Genomic DNA, 28,000 nt, shown 5'->3' with positions numbered 1-28,000 from the left:
ATACTTATGGAAGAACAATTACTGATTTATTTGGGCGACGTTTCGAAGAGTATTCTCTCAACGTTTTCAAGCAAGTACAGTAACAAATGTGTAGAGCAATTATATATAGACAAGCAATAACAACAATTCAGAAACCATGCATGACAACAACAAGATCAAAGGATTAAAAAACAATATGACTCAATGACCTTGTATTTTCAAGCTATGGGTTAAACCATTACACCACGCAACCCTCCAGTGAGGTTAAGACATGGACTTGAATCCAGCTGTTGATCTGAAAAACTTTCTGGCACGTCTGACAAGGAAAGGGAGAGAAATGGGGTTTAATGTCCACTGGACCCAAACTATATTATATTGGGACTAACATACGGTCCAATTTTATTATTTTTTCAATAATTGAATTCGCTTGTAGGTAGGTAGGGTTTGTTGGCACTGAGAGGAAACTAGAGGACCGAAAGAAAACCCTTGAGGTTGGACAGACAACCTTACTACTTGTCACAAAGAAACTGGGAATCAAAACCACACCACTTTACTCAATGACAGACCTTATGATCTAAAGCCCAGGCCTTAAACCATTCGGCCACCTGGTGCTGGATGGTTAGGTGTTGTGTGGTAAAGACAGGGACTAGAATACCGGTGTTGAATAGAACTGTCAAGATTTATTAACACTAGCTCTCGCTTGTCAATTGAGGGGGTTGAATGGCTGAATGGTTAGCCTGTGCGCATTGTATCATAAGGTCTGTCATTGAGTCGACTGGTGTGGTTTCGAATCCCCGGTTGTACGTGACAAGGAGTAGGGTCGCCTGTCCAACCTCATGGGTTTATACAAATAAACAAAAGAATACAAAGGAATAGTCAAGTTACAATAATTAACTATCTTTTAAAAAACATGTTATAGTTTCTGATATAAGTAGGTATAGGCAACGGCTAAGACAAAGCGCTGGAATGTGTGACATTGTCGCTAATTAGTAGAAAACATGGTTATATTTCCATGATCGTCACTAAATAACTATCGTATCAATTTTGAAATAAATTACACCATTGCAATAGTCTTTTCTTTCTCTTTACCACTGATACACTATTTATATATTTATTGCAAGAGAAACAGTAAAAAGGGAATTTTAAAAGACTCGTTTCAGCCGCAAAGGCCGTAATCCATGTCAACTTTGTTTTTTTGCAAAGCATGGGTTCTAGAGTTTCGTAAAGCGCTCTCTTGCAAATTCTCAATGAAAAATGTATTGGCTACCATATTCTAGCATGTCCGTAGAGCTTTTACCACATACCACATTGTCCGGCCGTTGGATGCCAAAAAAATCGAAAATTTTAAGTAGTTTATAAAACCTCAAATTTAGCAGCAAAATAAGCATAGAACCCATCAAAATAATACAGAAAAACTAGGTACAAAAATGTTCGTTATGATCTTTAGATTTTATATTTTTTCCGTTTTCTCCGGCACCTGTTGTTCCAAGGTAGCGCAAGCCAAGAGCTATCCTGAAATAATAAAAAATATTTCTAAAGTTAGGTTGCCAGGCAACAAAAACATACACCTACAACAGCTAAGTCATCGGAACAATCAACAAGGGTTGATTATTATTCTTTTGTAGGTAATGGGAGCATTTACAAGACACTGAAATGAAATGAAATGAAATGGGGTTTAACATCCTACTGTTCTGCTCCGAACTGGGTTAATGCATATCAAATTCATACAGATCGGATGATAACTTTTCTCGTTGGAGCATTCAAAAGGTTCTACAAGGACACTAACTCCAAAGTTATTTGACTTTAGCATTGATATTGACTGAGATATCACCGTTTGAACAGGGGTACCCTTTCACAAGTTTTGAAACAACTATTCTCTGACTTGATTCGGTGTACTGATTTAATTTATATCTTCTAGAGAGACAATATCCTTGAAATTTTGGGGTTTGTATGAGAATATTATATAGATTAAGAATTCACTATCAAAGTGTTAAGAACAAGTACTGTCAACTTTGCATGGAGTGCCTAAAGTGCCAAAAATTGATATCAATATTTTGATACAGTGTAGAATTTGTGAGAATATTGAAAGAATTACACGGCCAGTAGTCTCAACCATTAAATGGTGAGGGAAAAATGTTGGCAGAAAATAAACCAGGAATTTACTTCTAGGCTTCAATATTTATAGTAAATGGACAAGAGACTATCGACAAATACAAGCTAAAAATGGATTCTCCTCCAATCAAGTCATATGATAAACAATGTTGAATAAAAAAATGGAGTGGTTTTCTTGTGTCAATGGATAAACTTTACTCACTGATTTTCTACCGGTAGCGTATAACCAGTATTATTGATACTATGACCGCCACAATAGAAACCACAAGAAGAAAGATAACCCACGGTGGTAAAGGTTCATCTTGCACTACTGGTGGTGGATCTGTAACATTGCGATTCTCTGTAAAATAATGAATAGAGTTTATCATAAAACAATTATTTACAGTAATTTAGATCTTAGCAATTGTGATTGTCATGGTTTCGTTGGCTCGGTGGTTGAATTATCTACACTTTCATCTGCCCATCAAAATACAATTCAGTTTTAAATAGTTTAAGGCCATATACTATAACATATATTTTTTATAATTTTTTCGCCTACAAGCCAAGATTCTTAATGGATTGTCTTGGAAGTTGTGCATACATATTCCTTATACCCTAAGAATGATCGCTATTGTTTTTTGTGTGACCAACCCCCAGGGGCAGAGCCACGCCTATTTTTTCTTTGTGTGTCTGTGTGTTTTGATCATCTTGAAAACTTTTCATATTTATTCCTTATACCTTTAGGATGACCGCTATTATTTTTGGTGCATGCCGACCCCCAGGGGCATAGCAACGCCCAGGGGCATAGCAACGCCCATTTTGTTTATGTTTATCGCCTAGGGGCCGCAATTCTGAATGGATCTTGCAGCCTTTGGACGATAACACTAAAATCTGGTGTTGCTGTGCCCCTGGGGGTCGGGCGGGCATACACCAAAAATCATAACAGTCATCCTTTGGGTATAAGGAATATATATGAATAGTTTTCAAGACGATCCATTAAGAATTGCGACCTGTAGGGCAAAAAAACACACAAAGAAAAAATGGGTGTGGCTCTGACCCGGGTTGAGCAAGCACCAAAAACAATAGGAAACATCCCTAGGGTATGAGGAATAAGTATGCAGTTTCAAGATCATGCGTTAAGAATTGCGGCCTGTAGTTTTCAAGTGTTCAGTGATAGTGTAACAACACTACTGTACATGTACTTCAACTTTCTATGCAGACAAAACTAGTTTTCCCCTGTGTTGGTCAATATCGAAAGCAGAGGAGATCTTTTGGGGGATAAACCTATATTTCAAGTTTTGTCAAAATTGGATAAGAATTGTGACCAGATGGACAGGGGCGACGACAATATACGTCCACATGAAACTGTGGGCGTTTAAAAAGACTCTCAGATAAAAACAGTCTCAGGTGAATTAGCTGAAAAAGCAACTATGGAAGGCAATGTGGCGCAGATCAGTTGTGTTGCTTACAGTCCCTCTCCCCCTTCTCTTTAAATACAAAGGTATTTAGCTTACCTGGTATTTGTGTAGTGGATGTAATTTTGTCACGACAAGTAGAATTTCCTACCCATGCGACATATTTACACCTTGTATCTTCAGGTGTTATTTTCGTAATCGTCAGATTCGCTTTCCTGTTCTCAACATTAATGCTTGCTCGGTGTTCATAATGTTGGCCATATTTCGGCTCTCGTCCCTCTTTATATGAGACCACAACAATAGGCTGGAATTAAAATAATATTATAATAAATTTAGTACAAGAATAATGAATAATCAGTGCACATTATTACATCGCCAGTCACGGACTCAACTATAGCTGTCCTGACAAACTGATACCAGCTTCTTTACATGCCATTCAATTGGAATTTCAAAGAATTTTCTACCTTAAAACACAAGTCTTTTATGAGTAAAGACACTGAATAAAATGGATTTATAAATAGAGATAATTCAACAAGTTTATCAATACATTATATCATACATGTCTATACTGCAAGTAGCGTCACTACTATCACTTAATTAGAGTGAGACTTTGAAATGGAGTTTAACGTCCACTTGACACAAACTAGGTCATTTCGGGACTAACACATAGTTTAATTTTATTTCAATAATTCGCTTGCACGTAGGGGTCTTTAGCAGTGGGAGGAAACCGGAGGACCCGGAGAAAACCCATGAGGCTGGACAGACGACTCTACTCCTTGTCACGTACAACCGGGGATTCGAAACCACGCCAGTTGACTCAATGACAGGCTTTATGATACAGCACGCGCACGCTAATCATTCAGCCATCCAACCCCCCCACTTAAACATGCATTATGCAAGAGCAAAATCTGCTTATTACAAGTCTTTCTTTAGGCCTGAAATGTTATCTAAATTATCAATTAGACATTAATTAACTTATCCAGACCATAATAAACTCTCGATGTCAAGGCTAGCCTTTGATGTTGGCTGGATTAAATTCCTATATGCTGCTAACGGCTGTTGATAATTAAATCAAGAAAAGCGCATAATCGAGACTTGCTGTTTATATTAATGATTTTAGTAATGATGACCGAGACTATGCCAAAATTTCACGAGCTTCTATCTCGGCTCATGGTGGATCAATTTGACTGAAATTTTCAGCAAATTACCTTTACACTATCTAGTTTTTAACTATTATAGCGAGAACTGCCATCTCGTTATGTTATCTCCCATAATGTATCTTTAATTAGAACCAAAATTATTGTGTTCCCAAACATCGACACGTCATTGGTTTATCTCTAAATAACCTGAGCAGAAAATCATCATCATTGAACTCAGCAAAGATATTTACACCCAAACCAAATTTAAACATTCTATCCCAATCAAAAGCAGACTAAAAAGTGTGACAAATGAACCGACAAGCCTATTTTAAATAAGCATTATGTAAGATTAGATAAAAGAGCTGACAGTTCTCGTTATAATTGTTAAAAAATAGATACTGAAAAGGTAATATGTTGAAAATGTCAGTCAAATTACTTCACTCTGGGCCATGTTATTGTTGTTAGAAGGTTTCCTCCCACTGCTAAAGACCCCTACGCGCAAGAGAATTATGTAAATAAAATTAAACCATATGTTAGTCCCGAAATGACCTAGTTTGTGTCGAGTGGACGTTAAACCCCATCTCTCTCTCTCTCTGTTGTTAGAAGAACAGTGTTGCCTTGATTGTCATTGTATTTTATGGAAACTGCATCAACCGCAAAACGTGTTTAAATCTATTTGAGATCTAGACTATCCGATGTCATCGAGAGTTGAATATGGTCCTGGGTAAGTTATTTAATGTCTAATTAATAATTTAGATAACATTTAAGGCCTAAAGAAAGACCTGCAATAGGCAGATTTAGCTCTTGCATATTTGCTGTTTAATAGTACTCTGTTTTCTCCAAAAAGGGGATGTAATGAGAGGTGATAGGTGTAATGAGAGATGTAATGAGAGGTGATAGATGTAATGAGAGCGGAGATGTAATGATATGTTAGAGTTGTGATGAGAGGTATGATGTGTAATGTCTAATGAGAGATGTAATGAGAGGTGTAAAGAGAGATGTAATGAGAGGTGTAATGAGAGATATGAGGTGTAATGAGAGATATGAGGTGTAATGAGAGATATGAGATGTAATGAGAGATATGAGGTGTAATGAGAGATGTAATGAGAGGTGTAATTAGAGATATGAGATGTAATGAGAGATGAGAGCTGTGATGTACAATTCTGATGATGCTAATTGGAAATAAAAGAGTTTGTCGTCTTGTGGACATGAAAGATTAGCCTCTGGAGTGTCCACAAGTTTTCAAATTATCAACAGCTATAAATTCCAACATTAACTACCACAAATTGTTGAATATAAATAAGATTTGCTGTTTGTCTCCTGAACATAAAGACTGTTTATATGATCGCTTGACGGACAGGAGAGACCACAATTTGCAACAAGATTTCAATGTAGATGTATATCAAAATTTGTTCCACGGTTTTTAAAGCTAGACAATATTATTTATTTGAAATTTCATATCCATATTCCTAATGGTGTTAACAGAGTCTGAAGAGGGTCAAGAATGTGCTGCACAACAATTAGCAAACATCACAACTATTGTTGATCAAGTATTATAAACACTATGTACTTACAGTTGAGCTATGTCTACATAGAGACACAAACTTCAAATCTTTCCATTCTGACTGACAGCTGATCTCAAATTTAAACCCATTTTTATTTTTTTCATGAGTTACTATGCAATTATAATCTGTAATGAAATGAAATGAAATGGGGTTTCATGAGTTACTATGCAATTATAATCTGTAATGAAATGAAATGAAATGGGGTTTAACGTCCTACTGTTCTGCTCCTATACTGGGCTAATGAAGACGAGCATACGCTGTTACAGTATGCTATGAGGGTAATTTTGCCCGGGCACCGACACTATCGCCTACTCTTATATTGAATTCCAACTGCCAGGGGATCTTTTACGTGCATTCTAATATATACACAGGACCTCGGTTTTCCGTTTCATCCGAAGGACTAGACAGCTGTCCTTGTCAGGCCCTCTGTTCTGCACCACTGAGAAGAGGAAACCACATCGGAAAATCTGGATGAACTTTCTCGGCCAATGCAGGGATCGAACACCCGACTTCCAGGCTAGCGAGCCAGCGTCTTAACCACCTAGCCACCGTGGCTCCCTAAGATCTTCGAAACAGGTTTCTTAGTTTCTATACAACCCAATTATAAATTAATTTCAATATCCAGTAGATTAATGTGTATTTTTGTCCTGGTTTCTTTTCAAGAATCTTAAAGAAAAAAAGAATTATTTAAAGTTGTCAAAAAGTCGCTATGTTATATAGAAAAACATTTCAGATGGTGACAATTTTCTGTTGGTTTTTTTTTTTTAAAAAGTTTCACATAACCTTTGTTTATCATCCGTTTGTGCTAAAACGTTCAGAATAAGCACCAAATGGCTTAGTTAATCGTTTACCATCAAAATTTTACCGGATTTCAAAATTTGATTTTATGACGTCACTTAAAAAAACCACCCAGCTAGGTCAAATATCAAAATTCTTATTCCGCAAATCGATTGCTAATCGAGAATGGTTTCCAAAAATATAAAGATAGTGAAAAACGAATATGAATTGTAGGACCAGATAGATTCTAAAGATTCATTTCCATTGACAAATGGAGGCAATTCCGGTGAATTTTAAATTGTCTAGATTATTCTAAAAAGGTGATAAACGACAGATATTGACAAATATTTTTAAATAAGGAAAAAATAAAGAAAGTGAAAATCTGACGTTTTCATAAGGGATTAATTTGAGGGAAAACTATAATTTACTAAATTAATTTAATTTCATTCTAGAAGCACTAAACCCATATTTTGGTTAACATTTAAAATGGTGTCCCACACTAAAGGTCCTGTGCCATACTCTCAAATTATTCATTTTTTAAAGTTGCACAAAATCTTTGTTTACAAAACTATTTTGATGACTTTTTCAGAATAAGCACCAAATGACATTATTAATTTAGTAGCTTCAACATTTTACCTGATTGTAAATTTTACACTTTTTTCAAAAAAATTAAAACTGTGACGTTAATTTAAAAAATAATCTAAGTCAAAAATAAAAGTTCTAATCTCAGTGATCGATTGCCAATCGTATATGTTTTCCAAAAATATAAAGATATTGAAAATCTGATAAGAATTGTAGGAGATGGATTTTGAAAAATGAAATATGTTTTCAAAATGGATTCTAACTTGATGAGGCAACTCTAAAAAACTAATAGCCGACTCCTATTGGCAAATATTTTTAATTAAGGCAAAATTAAAGTTGATAATCTGACCTCGTTTCAAAAGGCTTAAAGATACATTATTTAAGATTTAGATAAAAAGCTATCCATTCTTGCTATAATAGTTTGAAAATAGATCATGTAAAATGAATAATTTGAAAATTTCATTGAAATTACTCTATTGCAAGCAAAGAAATTAGCCTTTGAAGATTTGACAACACGTGTGCAATAATTTCAACTATCGTACCGGTTGTTCGAGGTTAAGTCTCATTCCTCTATTTTTAGCTTAAATCAGAATAATATGGCTGAACTGTTCTAATCTATTTAATATAGGAGAATCCGATGCCATCGAGAGGTGATTATGGCCTGGATAAGTTAATTAATGTCTAATTAATGATTTAGAAAACATTTCAGGTGGGTCACCCTATTTATAAAACTAGACCTGTGATGCACTTAAATTTATATGCATTATTACTCAAAACATCTTATGGACTTAACATTTCCAGTGCCAAAGGTCTTTTAAAATAATCTCTTTCAAGATAATGCATTATTTAAGATTTAGATAAAAAGCTGACCGTTTTTGCTATCAATACAAAATGAATATATTGAAAATTTCATTCAAATTACTTTATTCTGACTGAAGTTAGCACTGTTTGTGTGAGAGAGAGAGAGAAATTGGGTTTAACGTCCACTGGACACAAACTAGATCATTTCGGGACTAACATAATGGTTTTTAATTTTATTTCAATAATTCGCTTGCGCGTAGGGGGTCTTTAGTAGTGGGAGGAAACCGGAGGACCCGGAGAAAACCCACGAGGTTGGACAGGCGACCCTACTCCTTGTCACGTACTACCGGGGATTCGAAACCACGCCAGTCGACTCAATGACAGACTTTATGATACAGCGCGCGCACGCTAACCATTCAGCCATCCAACCCCCCATCACTGTTTGTAGTTTTGACAAATTGTAGCATAGATTTAAAGCCAAAATAGAGACCTGCAATAGGCAGACTTAGCTCTTGCACAATGTATCCTTAACATATGAATATTAATTTAAAAGCAAATATGCACTAAGAGTTTAACTTTTGAAAATAAATCAATTATGCAGTTTTTGTCATAATAATTTTGTTTCTGTTGTCACCAAAATATTCTTACAGACTGGATAATAAAAATATTCTAACAGGCTGGATAATGGAAATAATAACTTGACCTGTAGGCAAGATCTAGGAATTACCTATAGGCTTGAAAGGCTGAAACCTATACTAGGATCTCATAATAGGCTGAAGTCTAGGGCCTCAAGATCAGGGAATCCTCCTCCCAAGGTGTATAATATATTTAACATGGCCATAATCCTTTCTGTACACATACTCTAGTCTTAAACATGCGTCATCACCCTCGGCTTTACTCAGTCATGTTTAAAACACACTTACACCTTACTCTAGTTGTGATGGTGGGGAATTGGGAAGGGCCTCATACGTGGAATAGCCTAGGGTCTCCTTTCACCTAAGAGCAATTAATGAGTTTGTCATGTATAACAATTATATCGGATAAATATTATGACCTCTATAGGGTCCACAAGATAAAAACGCAATTTTTCGTACAATCAGGGGCTGCCAGGCAGGATACGCCCACAATTTTGAGAGATGGATAGAGAACAAGCTAAAATGAAAGTGATTTTTCCTACAATCAAGGGCCATAATTCAGGAAATTACAATTCGATATGCGTAAATATTGAAAGAAACCGAGATCTTTGGGTTATAATCTTACATTTCAAGTTTCAAGAAAATCGGATAAAAATTGTGACCTCTATAGGGTCCACAACCTTGATATACCATATTTTTACGCTATTTGAGAACGTGTTGCGGCCATTTTGTCTGTCCGTTTTGGGTCGATTTTCATGAAATTCGAACTCAGCCGTCCTTAGGGTGTAACGGTGATATAATAATACGTTTTTTTTAAATCGGATAAAAATTATGACCTCTATAGGGTCCGCAAGCTAAAAACGTTATTTTTCGTACAATCAGGGGCCATAATCCATTAAGTTACAACCGATATGCGCGAATATTGAAAGGGACCAAGATCTTTGGGTGATAAACTTACATTTCAAGTTTCAACAAAATCGGATAAAAATTGTGACCTCTATAGGGTTCACAAGCTAAAAAAGGGATTTTTCGTACAATCAGGGGCCATAATCCCTGAAGTTACAGTCCGATACATGCTAATGTCGACAGGAACCGAGACCTTAGGGTGATAGACCTATATTTCAAGTTTCATTGAAATTGGATAAAAATTGTGACCTGTAGACTGTTCGCAAACAATTGTGGACTTCCGGACGGACTGACGGACAGGGGCGACAACAATATACTTCCACATGAAAATGTGGGCATACAAAAATACTTATACGGCGGATCTACTACTTCTGAATTTATTAACATGCTACGTTTAGATACACATATCGTTATCAAGCAAATAATGATATTTAAAATTTGTGTGAAATAACTTTATTTAACGTCCGCTTCCACCAAGGTGATATCACAGACAATGATATTTAAAAAAATGTGGTGCAATATATAGATGACAATTGGAAACCATATAACAGATTAATCATTAATTAAGAATTAACAAGATGAGAGAAGTAATAATTTGGATAAACAATTACAAAGGATTAACAAGATGAAAGACTGTAATGTATTCATAACAATTAGAAACGAGATGAATTTAGCAGATAAAACTAATAATTATAAGAGATTAACAATTAAACTCTAATTAGCAGGTGAAACCATAACTACAAGATGAAAAGGGTTAACCGCACAGGCAAGAAATTGAAAGGAAGAGGAAGGAAACCATACACTAATGAAAAAAAAACACACACTAATTAGGGCTTAAATAAATTGTTACAGATAATAAAACTACATAAGAGGAAACTTCAGTAAAATTGCAATAAGATATGCGTTTTACAAAATATAAAGATAGGTTGCCAGGCAACGAAACATACGCCCACAGCAACTAAATCGTCCGAGCAGTCAACAAGGGTTGTCGCATATTTTTACTTTTTTGGTAATGAAACATTTATAATACACTAAAATCTGATTAAGACCAACAACTCACAAAGTAATTATCAGAAAACTATTAGAATTTGTTTGGTTTTTATAAAGTTCTGCCCCATGTTAACGTTTTGTATGCAAAGCTTTTAATATCATGGATTTAACTGTTCAAGTCATAAAAATTCATTGAAAATCAATACACTTGTTCGTCTCAAGATCTTAAACTCTGTGTATCAATCTGAAGTCAATCGGAATATAACTTTAGCCTTTAGAGCATCACAAGATTTTGCAAAGTGATCAAGGGCCATAACTTTGGCAGTAATTATCGGAAATCGTTGAAAATCAATAGGAATCTTCGTCTCATGACCTCAAACACTGTGTATAAATTTAAACTCAATCGAATATTAACTTTAGCCTCTAGAGCATTCACAAGATTTTTTGAAGTGATCAAGGGCCATAACTCTGGCAGTAATTATCGGAAATCGCTGAAAATCAATATGCTTCTTCGTCTCATGACCTTAAACACTGTGTATAAATTGAAAGTCAATCGGATATTAACTTTGGCCACTAGAGCGTCCACAAGATTTTTTCAAAGTGATCAAGGGCCATAACTCTGGCAGTAATTATCGGAAATCGCTGAAAATCAATAGGCTTCTTCGTCTCAAGACCTTAAACACTGTGTATAAATTTAAAATGAAATAAAATGAAATGGAGTTTAACGTCCTACTGTTCTGCTCCTAACCTGGGCTAATGAAGACGGGCATATGCCATACAGTGTGCTATGAGGGAAATTTTGCCCGGACAGCAGCACTACGGCCTACTCTTATATCGAATTCCAACTGCCAATGTGTACACGGGACCTCGGTTTTCCGTCCCATCCGAACGACTAGACAGCTTTCCTTGTCAGCCCCTCCGTCCTGCATCACTGACAAGGGAGAACCACGCCGGAAAAACTGGGTTAACTTTCTTGGCCAATGCAGGGATCGAACACCCGACCTCCAGGCTAGCGAGCAAGCGTCTTACCCACTTAGCCACGTGATCCCCGTATAAATTTAAAGTCAATCAGATATTAACTTTAGCCTCTAGAGCGTCCACAAGCAATTGTGGACGCCGGACGCACGGGGGCGACGACAATATACGACCACAGCCAATGCGAAGAAATATGGATTTCAGGTAAATTTCAGAATAAAACCCCAAAAATATGTTACTAAAGGAATATGTTGATGAAACTTTGTACATTTTGATGTAGGCAATAGTTATATATATTGCTATGGGTTTTATTTTGGCTGTTTTAAGAGGCAAATTTCTCATTATTTTAATTTGGCAGACCGCAGATGGTGATAACTCAGTCATCAAGCAGTTTCAGTCACCTTTAAGATAAGCATTAAATCACAATGTTTAAAAATTGGGACATGTGCCTGGTTTTGTAGTGGAGCAGGGATAGAACTTTATTTGAAAACACACAAGCAAAATTTCGCTTGTTGATTTCAAATGTACAAGCAAAAATAGGATTTTGAAGAAATTCAAGGGGCAATTTTTTTCTTTAATGAAAAAACATAAAAAAAAGTTTGTGTTTATTCGGCCGTACATATTTTTATAGCTACCCTTGAAAACTCGTTTTTTTCTCATTGAAGCGTATACCTTCTTGAGGATGCATTATTTAATACAAGGATAGTAAATTAAACTATAAAACATAAGTACTATGTCAAAAAGTGTCCATTGATTTAGCAATTTTTCGGATCACGGACAGCTATGCATGACACGTACGTCCGACGCTGAAGTGAATGATAATTAAATCAGTCTACCGGAACTCTCGGAATTATTTATATTTCTGCTTTATTAAAATTTATTTCAATCTGAAAATCAATGATTCCTTTAGAAAATCAAAGTATCAGTATAAACAATTTGTCAAGATTTATAGAAATTGAAAAGAAACGGATAATGCTAACGGGTGGAAAAGTGAGCGATAAGTCACGTGACGTAAACAAAGCTCCTTAAATTATAGTATTTATTCATCATTAAGCAATAAAATGTCGTAAATAACATCAAAAGGTAAACATTTTTTCAATATTTGTGTTAAATATCATCCAGAAAAATCAAAACCGCCATATATCCCCATGGCGGTACGTGTTTTTTTACTATTAATAAACTGTTTGTCAATTTCAAGAATTTGTGTCCGTGAAAGCAACGTATATTTTTGACCGATGTCGGAGTTTGCTTGATGGAATATAACGACAATAATGAAAGGACAGATAGTCGAACACTAAAAGAGGTCATTTATGATATGTGTGTATTGTTTTTATTGAATAGGGAAAACTCCAAGCCGATAAAATAAAAGATTTTTACCCCGATCAGTTCGGGGGAAAAACGCATGCGCAGATGTCACAAAACGCCGGATATAGACATCGCTTTACATTTTGCAAGGAACTTAGGGCACAATACTGGATCTTCAATGAGTTACATTCTATTTTTCACGAACTTAGGACGGAAAATAATCTATAGAATTTCCGTTTTTTGTCATAATTATCGTCTTGATTTTGCGTAAAAGAAGAAATCATGTTATTCAGTAACAATAAGCGAAAGAATGTTACACGCATTTTTTTTCGTGTGACATATTTTGTGACACGCAGTCTACAAAATCAACACGCATTTTGTGTGTTTGCGTCCGTCAAATTCGATCCCTGTAGTGGAGGGTCACATATATAAATACAAACTGATCAGAAATTGTTGAAATTTGACAGGCTTTTTCGTTTTACTAACTTAAATAATGCATATAAATTTCATACAGATCAGATGATCACTTTTGTCATTCAAACGTTCAAAAGGTTCACAACCACCATAACTCTAGAAATCATTGACGGAAATTGCTAAAATTCAATAGACCTCTGTTTCACAAATTTAAATGATGCATATAAATTCCATACATATTGGATGATAACTTTCATCAATCGAGCATTAACAAGGTTGAACAAAGTGAAACAAGGGCCATACCTCTAGACGTAACAAACAGAAATTGCTGAAATTCAATAGGATTCTTCGTTTCACTAATTTAAATAATGCATATAAATTTCAGAAAGATCGGATGATAACTTTTGGTGTTAGAGCGTTCACAAGGTTCAATAAAGTGGGCGTATAAAAATAACCTAGTTTTGAGATCCTCATTTTCTGCACCGACCGGGCTAACAAAGATCACCATACGCCCCATGTTGGACAGGCGACCCTAGCTTGTCACGTACAACCAGGGAATTGAAACCATGCCAGTTGACTGAATGACAGACCTTATGATACGCACGTGCTAACCATTCGGCCATCCAACCCCCTCCACCTCTCTATAAATACACAGATGATGATAAGCTTACCTATTAACAGTGAAATAGTTGAACTACAAATAGGTTTAGGGCAATCAGAATATCCAAACCGAAAGGTATAGATACGCTCTGTATCATCCATTGTTATGTTTCTCACTGTCACATGCAATTCATCGGTCTCAGGATAAAATTTAAGGCTCATTCTTTCTCTATAATAATCACCATATGATAGGTTCTGATAGGCATGAATATCAAAAGGAACCAAGATTTTTTGGTTATAAATATACTTTTCCAAGTTTCATCAAAATCGGATAAAAATTGTGACCTTTAGAGGGACAAGGTATAATCGCCCAAATATCGAAAGGAATCGAGATCTTTGGGATATAAACATATATTTTAAGTCTCATTAATATCAGATATAAATTGTGACCTGCAGAGTGTCCACAAACAAATAGTGGAGAGACGGATGTCCAGACGTATAGGAGCGACAACAATACATCCACATGAAAATGTGGGAGCATAAAAATAGATAATGCAAAATAAATGTATTGAAAACTTCATTCAAATGACTTAATTATAAGCGAAGTTATCACTGTTTGAGGTTTGGAAAGGTGTGGCATAGATTGTTTATTATCGTGGCAATGGTACTTGCTAATCGAGACTAAGCCTTGATTCACCATTCTTAAATAAAATCATTAAATAGCAATCTTGTTTAAATCTCCGCTGATCTCGATAGTTGATTATAAACTCGGAATGTGAGTATTTAGAACATTTGAAGTCAAAATAGGCAGATTTAGTTTTTACATAATGCATCTTTATTATATGATATAATATTAATTTACAAGTAAATATACCCTAGGAGTTAACCTTTGAAAATTAATCAAATACGCAGTTTTTGTAAAAATATCTTTGTTTCTGTTGTCAACAAAATATTCTTACAGGCTTGATAATAGAAATAATCGAACAGGCTGGATAATAGAAATAATCAAACAGGCTGGATAATGGAAAAAACAATATTGACAGTGGTAGGATTTACCTATATAGGTTTGGCAGGCTTAAGTCTAGGCCTCAAGATCTAGAATTTACCTATAGGCTTGGAAGGCTGAAGTCTAGGGCCTCAAGACCGGGTGATCCTCCTGCCAAGGTAATAATATTTTTGACAAGGCCATAATCCTTTTTTCTGCACAAAATCGAGTCTTAAACATGTATCCATGCTCGACTCGATCAATTTAAACACTTTCATCTTTTTCTAGAGGGTGGGGGATTGGGAAGGGCCTCATAAGTGAAATAGCCCAGGGTCTTCCTTCACCTAAGAGCAATTAGTATGTTTGATTCTGGACCTGGGCATCTTGTCATATAATCAAGTTAACTTACCGCATCCATCTGACCCAAGGACAGGAGGCCCATCTGAGGCACGGACAAGAGGCATACATAAGATGAAGAGTACCAGAAGTTCCTTCCAACGGCTAAATATCCTTATACAAATGACTGAAATAAAATTTAACCATATGTTAGTCCCAAAATGGGGATTAAACTCCATTTGTCTCTCTATATATATGCTTTACACTATTTGCTTTGAGGGGAGTAGCTTGACAGGATGTTTTAGTCTGATTTTCACGAAATTTGACAGAAAAAGAAATGAAATAAAATGGGGTTTAACATCCTACTGTTCTGTTCCGAACTGGACTAATGAAGACGGGCATACGCCATACAGTGTGCTATGAGGGAAATTTTGCCCGGACAGCGGCACTACGGCCTACTCATATACTATTCAAAAAAAGTAGGGGATATTTGATTTTGGGGGCATAATACTAAAATATGCAAATGACTACGAAAAAAGTCACTATAGAACCTAACAGAAGAAACATTTCCAGTTACATGTGACGCCCAAACGCACCAATAGCTACCGCATGGAATGCAGGTGATGCTTGGGATCATCATGGGGGTCCAACCCAAGATTTGCACGACTCTGACTTTGAATGTTACAGTCATTGTGGCATTGAATTCCAGGGTGGAAACATCAGTTTTATTGGTTTAGTGACCAGAAAACAAATTTTGATATGCGTCGGCTTACCCAAAATGAAAGGTTACGTGCCCTTGGCATGCTACAGATCGGCACAACACAGGCGGTTGTGGCGCGGACGATGAATGTTTCTCAGTCTGTCATAAGCAGGCTATGGTCCAGATACCGTGATACACAATCTGTACAGGACAGACCACGCTCAAGTCGACCAAGGGCGACAACTCAAGCCCAGGATCGATTAATCCGTACCTTGGCCTTGAGAAATCGTGTCATCACAGCAAATCAGATCAGCGCTCGTCTTCAAACAGACACTGGTGTGAGAGTGAGTGGCCAGACGATTCGGAATCGACTGCATAGGGGTCACCTTCGCGCTCGACGTCCTCGCGTGATCCCTTGTTTGAGAGATCATCACATTCAGGCAAGACGTCGTTGGTGTAGGGATCGTCAACACTGGGATAATCGACGCTGGAGCAATGTGATGTTTTCAGATGAGTCAAGGTTCACTGTTGATTTTTTGGACAGACGTAGGAGGGTGTGGCGTCGTCGAAACGAGCGCTTCCAAGACGTTAACGTCATCAGACATGATCGATTTGGGGGTGGTTCTGTTATGGTGTGGGGAGGCATCACTGTTGCTGGAAGAACGGCTTTACATGTTGTTGCAGGGCGTGTTACAGGCCAGTACTACCGGGACAACATCTTGGCAGTCCATGTTGTGCCGTTCGCACGACGTCATGGCCGCCGTTTCATCTTCCAGGATGACAACGCAAGATGTCACAGGGCCAGGATCGTTACAGGTTACCTCCAACAACAGACCATCACCACATTACCTTGGCCAGCACTGAGTCCCGACCTCTCCCCCATCGAGCATGTCTGGGACATGCTTGGACAGAGGTTACGTCAACGTCAACAACGTCCTGCCAATGTCCAAGAACTTGCTGCTGCGTTGCAACAGGAATGGGACAATCTGGACCAAAATGACCTTAGACGTCTCATTAGGAGTATGCCACGTCGGATCAATGCTTGTTTGGCAAACAGAGGAGGATTTACCCGTTACTGACTTGGTTGTGATGCTGTGGTAACTTTGCTGTTTGACCCTGGGTATCATTTTACCCTTATAATGGTCAGTCTGTGCCTTACTTAGTCTAACGATCATTTGGAATAAATCGATGAATGTGAACTTCATTTCATTTTGTCATTTGTTTCTTCGTCAGTTTCATAAGGTGACTTTAATAACACTTAAAAATCAAATATCCCCTACTTTTTTTGAATAGTATATATCGAATTCCAACTGTCAAGGGATCTTTTACGTGCATGCCAATGTGTACACGGGCCCTCGGTTTTTAGTCCTATCCGACGACTAGACAGCTGTCCTTGTCAGGCCTTCAGTCCTGCATCACTGATAAGGGGGAAGCAGGCCGGAAAATCTGGATGAACTTTCTTGGCCAATGCAGGGATCGAACACCCAACCTCCAGGATAGCGAGCCAGCGTCTTACCCACTTAGCCATCGTGACCCCCCTAAAAGAAACAGTAATTTTCGTACAATAACATAAGGTGCCATAATCCAGGATGTTACGGTCAGAACATGCATCAATATCAAAAAGGATCTTTTAAGTTCAATCAAAATCAGATAAAAATTGTGACCTCTGCTAGAGGATCCACAAGCTAAAAATTTGATTTTTCGTACAGTAAGGGGCCAGATCTATGGGTTATAAACATACATGTCAAGTTTCATCAAAATCAGATAAAAATTGTGACCTCTAGAGTGCCCACAAGCTAAAGAGGCCATTTTTTGTACAATCTGGGGCCATAATCCATGAAGTTAGGATCCGATGTATGCCACTAATGAAAGGAACAAAGATCTTGGGATATAAACCTATATTTCAAGTTTTGTCCAAATTGAATAAACAACCTTGGCATTACATGCTTTTACACTATTTGCGGAAAGGGCAGAAGCCATTTTGACAGAAAGTTTCATCAAAATCTGATAAAACCTCTGACCTGTAGCGTGTCCTCAAACAAATGTGAACGGACACGCAGCCCCACAGACCAGGGTGACAACATAATATGTCCAAATGAAAATGAGGGCATATATATATAAAAACTACAACCTCTATTGCATTCACAAAATCAATAGGGCTTATCCAAGCATGACCACAATGCTTCATACCAAATTTGTAAAACATCTGTTAAACACTACGTACAGTCCCTTTTGTTTTCAAAAGGTCAGTAAAGGGGGATAACTACGGCACAGAAAATTGCAGAATGCTGAAAATCAATATGGTTCATCCTCTCATGATGGTTCGAACTAAATCTAAAAAACATCTGTTGAAATCTTCAGTCTCTATCGTGTTTACAAGGTTTTATGAAAAGTGGGCACAACTCTGATATGAAATTAAAACTAGGAATCTATAGATGGTGGGTAGCCGTCCCAGATTTTCTCATAAAGCGACTAGTTTGGTTCAGTTCAAACTCATCAGGCTTAAGTCATATTGTGCGGCTGTTCCCTTTATAAATTGAACAGCAAATTAATATCAGAGTCAAAATACTTGGTAATTTGAACAGCAAATTTAGCCGATTGGATCATTCCTATGCATCGTAGATGCCACAATGTCTGAAATAATATCGATTACCATCATCATTTAGCCGGCAAAATTTTCTGGCTCAACGCCTTATAAAAATATGTATGCTCAAATTCTGAGTCAAAACTATTTTTACCTCACCAAAACGAAAGTCGATCGTTTATATAACGGATTATAATCGAACTATTGTTCAATTTAGTACGCTCATTCAAGAGGAACGGCATATATCCGAATCTTCCAAAAAAACAGAAAAGCCAATCAAATCATTTAGAAGTCTGATATGTCTGCAGCAAATTAGACAAATATTAGTACTCTATTATCATTATTAGCCTACTGTACAAGAAATCTTCCTGTCAATTTTACGTTAGGCTAGAAATATAGTTTACCTATTGCTCACCGTGTTATAATCAATATGTGGGAAAGAGAAAACACATACTTTTTTTTTCAAAGCGAATCAAAGAACAATTTGCAGATAAAGGACAGAAAAATGTTCAAATACCTTTTCTTCTCACAGAACACGAGAGTAAAAATGTTACGATACAAATAATTGGGCTTTTCAGAACTGATCCCGACTGAGACATAAATGATATGTAACCAAGGCCAGTTGGATAACATTTGAATCAATTTAAATCAAAATGGATTCACACTTAAGAACTTTCGCAACGGATGTCTATATTCTTAATTTATATTTGTCTAATATGAAATGTCGCAGATATCAAGAGGGTTTGTTATCTCATGACCACAATGCATCACACCAGATTTGAAAGCATCCGTCATAAACTGTAGCCTCTATCACGTTCACAGTGAAATAATACATAAATCACTTTTTGACATTTAATGTCTACTCACCATGTCGTTGCTTATATTTATGGTATGTTTCTGAAGACTTCTTGGCTGCAGAAAATTTATCTTTTTCATAAGGAACTTTATCTTTTTCATAAGGAACTTTATCTTTTTCCGGCTTCTCAAATGTTACATTTTTTTCAGAAACTGAATCCAATTTACCTTCATTTGGAGATTCATTCTGAAATTTGTGAAAAAAAATAATATGGGTGGAAAAAGAGAATCAATCAATTTTTTCAATGAGGGGGGTCCAATGAGTTTTTGCAATGAGAGGGGTGGGGTGGTCCAATGAGTTTTTGCAATGAGGGGGGTGGGGCGGTCCAATGAGTTTTTGCAATAAGGGGGTGGGGTGGTCCAATGAGTTTTTGAAATGAGGGGGGTGGGGCGGTCCAATGAGTTTTTGAAGTGACCCTTTTGAAATAAAAACCCATCAGCACTTTTATTGTACTTCCTATATATACGTGTGTATATATAATAAACCAGCGGCTGCCAGGCAGGATACGCCCCCTTTCTCGAGAGATGGATAGAGAACAAGCTAAAACGAAAGTGATTTTCCCTACAATCAAGGGCCATAATTCAGGAAATTACAATTTGATATGCGCAAATATCAAAAGGAACCAAGATCTTTGGGTTATAAACTTACATTTCAAGTTTCAACAAAATCGGATAAAAATTGTGACCTCTATAGGGTCCACAACCTTGATATACATGTACCATATTTTTACGCTATTTGAGAACGAAGGGTGGCCATTTTATCTGTCAGTTGGCCATCCTTAGGGTGTAACGGTGAAATAATAATACGATTTTTTAAATCAGATAAAAATTATGACCTCTATAGGGTCCACAAGCTAAAAACATGATTTTTCGTACAATCAGGGGCCATAATTCAGGAAGTTATGGTTCGATATGCGTGAATATCGAAAGGAACCGAGATCTTTGGGTTATAAAGTTACATTTGAAGTTTCAACAAAATCAGATAAACATTGTGACCTCTATAGGGTCCACAACCTTTATATAGCATATTTTTATGAGAATTTGAGAACAAACGGCGGCCATTTTGGCCGTCAGTTTTCGGACGATTTTCATGAAATTCGAACTCAGCCGTCCTTAGGGTGTAACGGTGATATAATAATACGTTTTTTTAAATCGGATAAAAAATATGACCTCTATAGGGTCCACAAGCTAAAAACATGATTTTTCGTACAATCAGGGGCCATAATTCAGTAAGTTACGTTCCGATATGCACGAATATCGAAATGAACCGAGATCTTTGGGTGATAAGCATACATTTCAAGTTTAAACCAAATCGGATAAAAATTGTGACCTCTACAGTGTTCAAAAGCTAAAAACGTGATTTTTCGTACAATCAGGGGCCATAATCCATGAAGTTACAGTCCGACACATGCCAATATCGAAAGGAACAGAGATCTTAGGGTGATAAACCGATATTTCAAGTTTCAATGAAATCAGATAAAGAATCTGCAATGACCAGAGTTCTCCTTCACTGTCAGTGAATAAAAATAAAACAAACCATGTCTTTAACTGCCAGAACTTCATCTGGGCCGCTAGATGTCTTAAATTTCCATTCCAATGTTGCATCTCCACAAACATAATCCACAATATCTTTCTTCTCATTGATCCAACTGAATTCTTAATTGAAACAATACAAATACATATACTTGACCTGTCTCAGTCATCTACTTTATAAATCAGACATTAAATTGCAGGGACTCAATTAACTACTAGACCTGTAATGCTGTTACTTTATTAATCAGATTCTGAGCCTAAGTGGCTCAGTGATTAAGGAGCTTTCTCAGTAGCCGAGTTGTCCAGGGTTCCATACAGTTCCCTGGGATATTCTAGTGTGCCTTCTTCATGTCAGGGGGACCTGACAAGGAACAGTGACTAGTCTTTCAGATGGGAAACCAGCGGCTGCCAGGCAGGATACGCCCACATTTTCGAGAGATGGATAGAGAACAAGCTAAAAAGAATGTGGTTTTTCCTACAAACAAGGGCCATAATTCATGAAGTCACAATTCGATATGCGCAAATATCGAAAGGAACCAAGATCTTTGGGTTATAAACATGCATTTCAAGTTTCATCAAAATCGGTTCAAATTGTGACCTCTATAGAGTCCACAAGCTAAAAACGCGATTTTTCGTACAATCAGGAGCCATAATCCATGAAGTTATGGTCCGATACATGCCAATATCGAAAGAAACCAAGATCTTAGGGAGATAAAGCTATATTTCAAGTTTCGTTGAAATCGGATAAAAATTGTGACCTGTAGCGTGTCCACAAACAAATTGTGGACGGACAGACGGATAAACAGGGGCGACGACAATATACGTCCACATGAAAATGTGGGCGTATAAAAAAAAAAATCTGTTAAAACTAGTTTCTATTGCGCGCACAGTTTTTGAAAAGGGGAATAACTCTTTAATGAAAGGTTGGATAAATTAATAGGGTTTGTCTTTTTATGACCTCAATACATCACACCAAATCTGAAAAGCATCGTCATAAACTGTAGTCTCACAATGACATAGTAAAATGTAGGCATATCATGAAATAATACAGAATTACTTTTAAACATTTAATGTCTACTCACCCAGTAGATTGAACTGTTTATATTTATGGCACGTTTTTTTAGACTTCTTGGCTGCAGATAATTTATCTTTTTCAGTCTTCAATGTTGCAGATAATTTATCTTTTGAAGACGACGGAACAGATCCATTATTTTCAGCAACATTGATTTCTAATTTTTCATTTGGTTCTCGATCAGGTGGACATTTTTCTGATTGGGAGATAGAGCAAGAGAAATCTCCTCCTTCTGATGGGCAATCTACAACTTTATTCTTTTGATTTATATTGGATAGTGGATTAGCTACTAATTCATTTGATTTTTCAGACACTTTCTTCAGAGATACATTCTGAAAATTGTGAAAAAAGTAAAATGTGTGGAAAAAGAGAATCAATCAATTTTTGCAATGAAGGGGGCGGGCGACCCATTGGAAAAAAACCCCCAACAAAACATCAGCAGTTTTATTGTACATTCTATTAGTAAGTGCAGGGGGACTGCACAACACATAATTTACATAAAACAAATACATGGACAAGACATCATACTCAGAAACCACAAATGAACAAACAATTCAAAAAGAGTGAATGGATCCGGGGGCTAGCTAGCCGTAAGCGTCCACTGCGCTGTACAGTCCCGGGTCTGTAGTGACACAGACTTCACTCAAATTTGAAAAACAATCAGGAAATACAACCCAAAGATACATATACAATAAAAGACTTGTCAATCTGAGGGAGTCACAGTGGCTCAGTGAGTATGGTGATTGGCCTGCTGGCTCAATAAACAGGTGGTCCTGGGTTTAATCTCGGTGTTGGTTGAGAAGTTCCTTGCGATTTTCCGGTGTGGTTTCCCCTTAATGTGGTGCAGGATGATGGGCCTGGCAAGGAACAATGCCGCCTAGTCATTCATATGGGACAAAAAACAAGCTCCTATCTAGAAAAAAGTGCCCCCATAATACACTGCATGGTGTAGGCCCATCTTCATCAGCCCAGTAAGAGCAAAACAGTTGGATGTTAACCCTCCCATTTCATTTCACAAGTCAGATATCTAAGATAGCAAACAAGGTCCAGTGTGATAAGAATGTTACAAGTCAAATTTCCTACCATGAAATGACAGCGCCATGGAAATCCCAGGTTAGGGACAAAATTAAAAGATAAGATTGTCATCTTGTCTACTGCAAATTCACGAAATACTGATACACTGCTGCTGAAAAATATTTAAATATCAACATTATTAAAGCGCAGTCCTATTTACATAACTTATGCCTATGTACCCCATCATAGACCTATTTATTCAACCAAAGACATTTTTACTTAATTGTAAGCCCATATACCTTAATATAGAGCTATTTACTCCATTGTAGGCCTATTTACTCCTTTGTAAGCATGCTTACTCCATTGTAGAACAAGTTATCCATTGTAGGACAAGTTAATTCACACTCAGCAAACCTCAGCAGATTCCAGTACCCACATCTAGTCTCAGCTGTATGACGAAGTCCGCCATTGGAACTACTTTCAAGTTCCCAACATTACCAATGGCGTTGCGTTGGAGAATGTTTTATCATACAAATATTTATGAAGCTGTTTTTCTTTCAAGTTTATCAGATTTTCTTCAAACAAGGACAATTTTGCACTGAAAATTCTACACACCCTTCGAACAACGCAATTTTGATAACTTCTTTTCAAAATATCGATAGGGTTTGTATTCTCAATACCCAGTGGTTCCAATTTGAAGTAAGTCTGTCGTAAACTGTAGCCTTTATCGTGTTCAGAATGTTTTGGGAGGGGTAACTCAAAAACGGAAAGTTGCGGAATGTTGAAACATTGGCATTAATAGGGTTTGTATTCTCAAGACCCCAGTGGTTCCAAATTGAAACAATTCTATTATAAACTGTAGCCTCTATCGTGTTCAGAATGTTTTTGGGAGGAATAACTCCAAAACAGAAAGTTGCGGAATGTCCTTTCTTTAAATGACATCTAGAAATATTCATACAAAACACAACACACATTCTTTATCTCGACATTTTAGCAGAAATATTAAATTAAAGCTAGCTTTGGGTTATATACATATATTTCAAGTTTCATCAAAATCAGATAAAAATTGTGACCTCAAGAGGGTCCACAACTTTGATATTCCATATTTTTAGGCTATTTGAGAATGAGGGGCTGTCATTTCGTCTGAACGTTTTAGTCTGATTATCACAAAATTCGAACTCAACCATCATTATAACAGTGATATATTCAAACGTTTTTTTAAATCGGACCACAAACTATAAACAAGATTTTTTGTACAATCAGGGGACATAATTCAGGAAGTTACGATCAGATATGCATGAATATCGAAAGAAACCAAGACCTTTAGTTTATAAACATGCATTTCAAGCTTCATCAAAATCAGATGAAAATTGTGACCTCTAGAGTGTCCACAAGCTAAAAACGTGATACTTCATAAATCATGGGCCATAATCCATAAAATTATGGGGGGGGGGGGGTGGATGGCTGAATGGTTAGCGTGCGCGCTGTATCATAAAGTCTGTCATTGAGTCGACTGGCGTGGTTTCGAATCCCCGGTTGTACGTGACAAGGAGTAGGGTCGCCTGTCCAACCTCGTGGGTTTTCTCCAGGTCCTCCGGTTTCCTCCCACTGCTAAAGACCCCTATGCGCAAGCAAATTATTGAAATAAAATCAAACCATATGTTAGTCCCGAAATGACCTAGTTGTGTCGAGTGGACGTTAAACCCCATTTCTCTCTCTCTCTCTCTATAAAATTATGGTCCAATACATGCCAATATCGAAAGCAACCTATATTTCAAGTTTCGTCAAAATCGAATAAAAATTGTGACCTGTATAGTGTTCACAAACAAATTTTGGACGGAGGGACGGACAGGGGCGATGACAATATATGTCCACATGAAAATGTGGGCATATCAAAATTGTGGCCTCTGGAGGATCAATTCGCTTAGTAAAAATTTCATAGTTTGCCTTAAATGTTGTGGTCTGATGTGCACTAACCTCACAACTCATCTTGTAAAACTATTGTAGATTTTTGCTCTTTAAATTAGTAGCACTGTATTAATAATATATCTTTGACTAATTGTTGGGCTCACATACATATGTTGTATAGAAGTCAATCTCATATGTACTTAAATCAAAATGAGTGAATGACATAAATAGAATTATGAAATCAAAATATAGCTTTATTCCGTGGGAAGCAGAATATCATGTTTAACACCTGATTGGAAATATTCTAATTGCATCATACACTGTAACCATCCAATCAAATTCACTATTTGCAGAAACTTAAGTAAGCAAATCTGTTTAAAAGCCCCAACCAGCCATTTAAGATCAGATATCATTGGGTTACGGAGAGATTATCATCTGAGTTCCTAGACTATATAAACTAGCCAGGCTGGTTAGACTTTTACTGGACTTGAGGTTCAGAGAAAGACGTTAATTTTAAGAATGCTAATGTAATCTATTATGCATTGTAACCATATGTATCCAGCTTGACATCAAACTATAGAGCTGAACTGTTGCATGGTTATACCTGGTAAGACAAACGTCTAACTACTGAGATAGTAGTAAGAAGAATATACACAATGTGAAAAGAAGAGAATTACAAATACTAGACGATCACAAGGCTATTAAGATATATAGTAAGAAGAGAGAACATGGGTCATAGTAAGATATATAGTAAGAAGAGAGTACATGGGTCATACGTAGGATGTAGGATGTGGCGACCGGATTTGACGGCCCGCTTTCCACGTCTGACAAAAGACCAATGGTGCTACAATCCGAGTTTTTTAGTTCTTAATACATTTCTAAAATTACATCTAAATCAAACAGGCATTGTGACCTCTTGGGGATCCACAACCGTGATCTGATTAGCCTGCTCGTCCGTGAACATATATTTTAACTGTAATTAAAATCAAATAAAATTTTGACATCTAGAGGCTTCACAAGCTATGTAAATCATGTTAGGGTGGTCCATGGCCAGAAAAAATACAACAGACAGACAATATTTGGGCCCTTTTTTTAAACATATATAAGACTAACCAAAAAAAACTTCTTTCATCAACAAACAAAGTCTGACCATGTTTGCATTTGATTTTTTAGAATATATGTAACCATATGGACTTTTGTTTTAAATCCTTCAAAAAATAACTGGCCTCCCGCCATGGATGTGACTGAGGAAGTTAACTCTTAATGACAAAACAAGTTAAGGTCCTTGGTCACATTAAAATTTGAACCTACATCCTGTAATGAATACTTCATCTCAGTCGTGGAAACGCTACGAGACGACTGAATTTAACATCTGCGTGCATGCGCAATCGCTTATGAAAATATGGGCATATAAAAATGAATTCTTTATACCCACCGACATTGGTCTGTTTATAATACAGAGAGGGTGGTAAGGACGATACCTCTATAAATGCTTTATTCCTAGTCAAACAAATATATTGTGCAGAACGATCAAGCTTCAGAGAGATTTGATGGTGATTTCAATTCGCAACATTTACTCTCCCAATCACGAAAGATACCATATAGAATCAAACAGGTCCAGAGTTGATCTTGTTGAAAAGAGCAACTGACTCAAAAAAGACACATAACCGAAGGATGACAGGCCAAATCGTCCAGTTAATTTAACAGAAAATTATCTCCACAAAATAGAGACATATACCAGTTGCCTCCCACTTCCGATTTCCAAGGCATTTTAGTCCAAATCTCAGACACCATGTAGAATTACACTGTATTAAACATTAATAAACCTAATTACATCATGGAATCAAAGAGAAATCTAAACTTTGGTCAGGAGACTTTCTAAGGGTTTGTTTTAATTTTCATTAACCCGATTGATGGTTTGACTTTCCCAATTAGGGCGTACCCAAAAACTTTTCCGAAGCATCTAAAATGGAATAAGACTAAAACTTTCTGATTTGGAATTGAGTAAAATAGCTCAGTTTACAGTAGATTATATTTTAAAACTTGTATAACTTACAACTAGATTCCAACTCCTTCTGCTTTCTATCAACGAATCTCAATTAAAGTCAACTTTCTTACCAGCCCGTGTTAAATCTATGACAATGTGAAAAATGTGTCGGACGAGTTCATTTCAACCAATCAGATGAGTACTTTCTACTATATACACAGTAACCTGTTATACCAGTTTTCACCCAAGCAAATCCTACAAAAACGACAAAAAATCTATAATTCAATTGAGTGCACACGTTCATATAAACTGACAAGACGAGATGTGTTTTTAATTGTAAAGTTTTGACTACATTATTACCATAATAAAAAGCAAAACTATTACATGAATAAAGAACAACTATGTTATAATCTCACTCATCTGACTTAACAATGCAGCCGCATAAATATAGGCTATATAAAGGGCCATTTTTTGAGGTCAGACAAGAAATGTTATTAATGTTGAGGTAACATTTAATCAAAGGAGGGGTTGGTGGGTCGAGTGTGTGTTAGATCGATAAGGTCTGTCATTGACTCCAGTGGCATAATTTTGATTTCCCCGCTTGTACATGACAAGGAGTAGGGTCATAAATTATTAAAACAAGCCAACAGTGAGGCTGATGTCCCCCGCCGAAATCCAAAAATAAATAGATGACACATATTTATTAATCGCACATTTATGTAATGTAAATCATTGAACTCAGCCATGACATGACAGCAGAGAATATTCATTATCGAACTAAGTCAAGGTATTGATGTAATAAAGCTATACACCAAGTGTCCTCACTCTCACTTAATTCGAACTAAAGTTATC

The 28,000-nt window shown here is 36.7% G+C and overlaps 1 protein-coding gene across 2 annotated transcripts; it reads right to left on the bottom strand.

Moving 5' to 3' along the window:
• Nucleotides 1-4: 4 nt before the first annotated feature.
• On the bottom strand, nt 5-27,326 carry LOC126811521 (uncharacterized). 2 transcript variants are annotated; one of them, XM_050537208.2, is made up of 10 exons: nt 27,218-27,326; nt 23,323-23,425; nt 22,250-22,571; nt 21,172-21,290; nt 19,647-19,821; nt 15,569-15,682; nt 6,199-6,314; nt 3,585-3,789; nt 2,294-2,431; nt 5-1,491 (listed from the first exon to the last, which is right to left on the bottom strand). In XM_050537208.2, exons 2-9 carry the CDS (start codon nt 23,383-23,385, stop codon nt 2,301-2,303), a joined length of 1,245 nt encoding a protein of 414 aa, XP_050393165.1. In that variant the 5' UTR covers nt 23,386-23,425; nt 27,218-27,326; the 3' UTR covers nt 5-1,491; nt 2,294-2,300. The 2 variants fall into 2 exon arrangements, with proteins under 2 accessions (XP_050393165.1, XP_050393166.1); XM_050537209.2 differs by having other exon boundaries at nt 23,323-23,422; nt 27,218-27,321.
• Nucleotides 27,327-28,000: the final 674 nt, after the last annotated feature.

Source organism: Patella vulgata, chromosome 2 (assembly GCF_932274485.2).
Source record: "Patella vulgata chromosome 2, xgPatVulg1.2, whole genome shotgun sequence".
NCBI classification, from domain to species: domain Eukaryota; kingdom Metazoa; phylum Mollusca; class Gastropoda; family Patellidae; genus Patella; species Patella vulgata.
This window is presented reverse-complemented; position numbering and strand designations above follow the sequence as displayed.

Coding starts and splice junctions, on each gene's coding strand:
- LOC126811521 (XM_050537208.2), bottom strand. CDS start 23,385: ATGACAATCTTATCTTTTAATTTTGTCCCTAACCTGGGATTTCCATGG. Junction 6,315..15,568: donor CCTTGGGTCAGATGGATGCG/GTAAGTTAACTT, acceptor ATTTCATTACAG/ATTATAATTGCATAGTAACT. Junction 2,432..3,584: donor ATCCACTACACAAATACCAG/GTAAGCTAAATA, acceptor ATTATTTTACAG/AGAATCGCAATGTTACAGAT.